Here is a 1,253-nt window from a genome sequence, read left to right on the forward strand (position 1 = left end):
CATCCAGGCTTGCAAGCTGACTCATGCTTGCCTCTGTTGCGCGGATGGCCATGGAGAGATCGCCACTGTACAGTTTCATCACTGCCCAGTTGGTGGCCAGCGTGCTGTCGTTTCCGTCTGTCGCCTTTTGCGCCGCAGCAAACAGGTCGGCAGCCTTTGTCGTGTCGCCTGATGGTGAGATGCGTGTGTGTGTGTATTGTGAGCTCCAAACACAACCAGGGACATTCATGCATGCGATTGTGTGTGTATATGTGTGAATGTGTGATGCTCACGCATGATATGCAACCCACAACTCCTTCCTTGTAATATCCACGCGACCAGTGTCACAGCTGCAATCACAGCGGCTGCCACAACGGACATCACCATCGCTGCCACCACCACCACCACAGCATGTCCATCCCTCCCACTCTCCATCCGCCATACAACCATTACCTTTCGCGAGTTCGAGGAATGCGGCGTTGCACATGACCTGCGGGCTGCTGCTGTCACCAATGAGCTCTTCCACTCTCGCAAACTTCCGGTGCGCCGCCGTCACGTCGCCAGCAAGCAGCGCGATGCGACCAAGAAGCGAGAGGAGACGCGTGTCGTGTGGTGTTGTCGGCAACACCATTCGCTCGTACACGCGCGCAGCAAGACGGTAATCCTGGTCCCAGGAGCCAATGCAGTATATACGGGGAGCGGTAACAGTGAAGGCAGTGATTGTGTGTGTGTGGTTGTTTGTGTTTGTTTGTTTGTTTGTTTGTTTGTTTGTTTGTTTGTTTGTTTGTTTGTTTGTTTGTTTGTTTGTTTGTTTGTTTGTTTGTTTGTTTGTTTGTTTGTGTGCGCCAGTTGTACACACAGCACCATGTGCTCACCTTCAAAGCACAAAAGGCGTTGCCGATGGCCAGCAGGACCTGGTGCTGTCGCCCCCGCCAAATCTGTACCGCCTCCTTGCCCATGCCCTTCAACTCATCGTCACCACCATCATCACCATGTGCACCATCACCATCCTTTGTCCCTTTGTCGTGGTTGGTGGTGGCGGTGTTAAACTTGGCCACAAGTTGGTTGCACGTGTGCAAGAGCCCAAACAGGCGATCAAGTGCCTCCTTCGTCTGTCCGCCGCGACGCGGTAATTCTGTCGTGTGGCGTTGTGTCGTCGGCGTGTGTACACGTGTGTGCGTGTGTGTGTGTGTGTGTGTGTGTGTGTGTGTGTGTGTGTGTGTGTGTGTGTGTGTGTGTGTGTGTGTGTGTGTGTGTGTGTGTGTAGTTAGTGT

At 53.5% G+C, this 1,253-nt stretch overlaps 1 protein-coding gene across 1 annotated transcript in view; it reads right to left on the minus strand.

Moving 5' to 3' along the window:
• The window catches only part of PTSG_03432 (uncharacterized protein), a gene marked incomplete at its 3' end in the record, with an annotated part of 4,583 nt that overhangs the window by 281 nt on the left and 3,049 nt on the right, over window positions 1–1,253 (minus strand). Inside the window, exons 5-7 of the mRNA XM_004995961.1 lie at window positions 855–1,091; window positions 433–643; window positions 1–168 (exon numbers count right to left, since the gene is read on the minus strand). The exon at window positions 1–168 is cut by the window's left edge and continues 68 nt beyond it. Coding sequence (XP_004996018.1) covers window positions 1–168; window positions 433–643; window positions 855–1,091 — 616 coding nt within the window. The remainder of the gene's footprint in view (window positions 169–432; window positions 644–854; window positions 1,092–1,253) is intronic.

The sequence above is a fragment of the Salpingoeca rosetta genome (assembly GCF_000188695.1).
Source record: "Salpingoeca rosetta unplaced genomic scaffold supercont1.7, whole genome shotgun sequence".
Lineage (NCBI taxonomy): Eukaryota > Choanoflagellata > Craspedida > Salpingoecidae > Salpingoeca > Salpingoeca rosetta.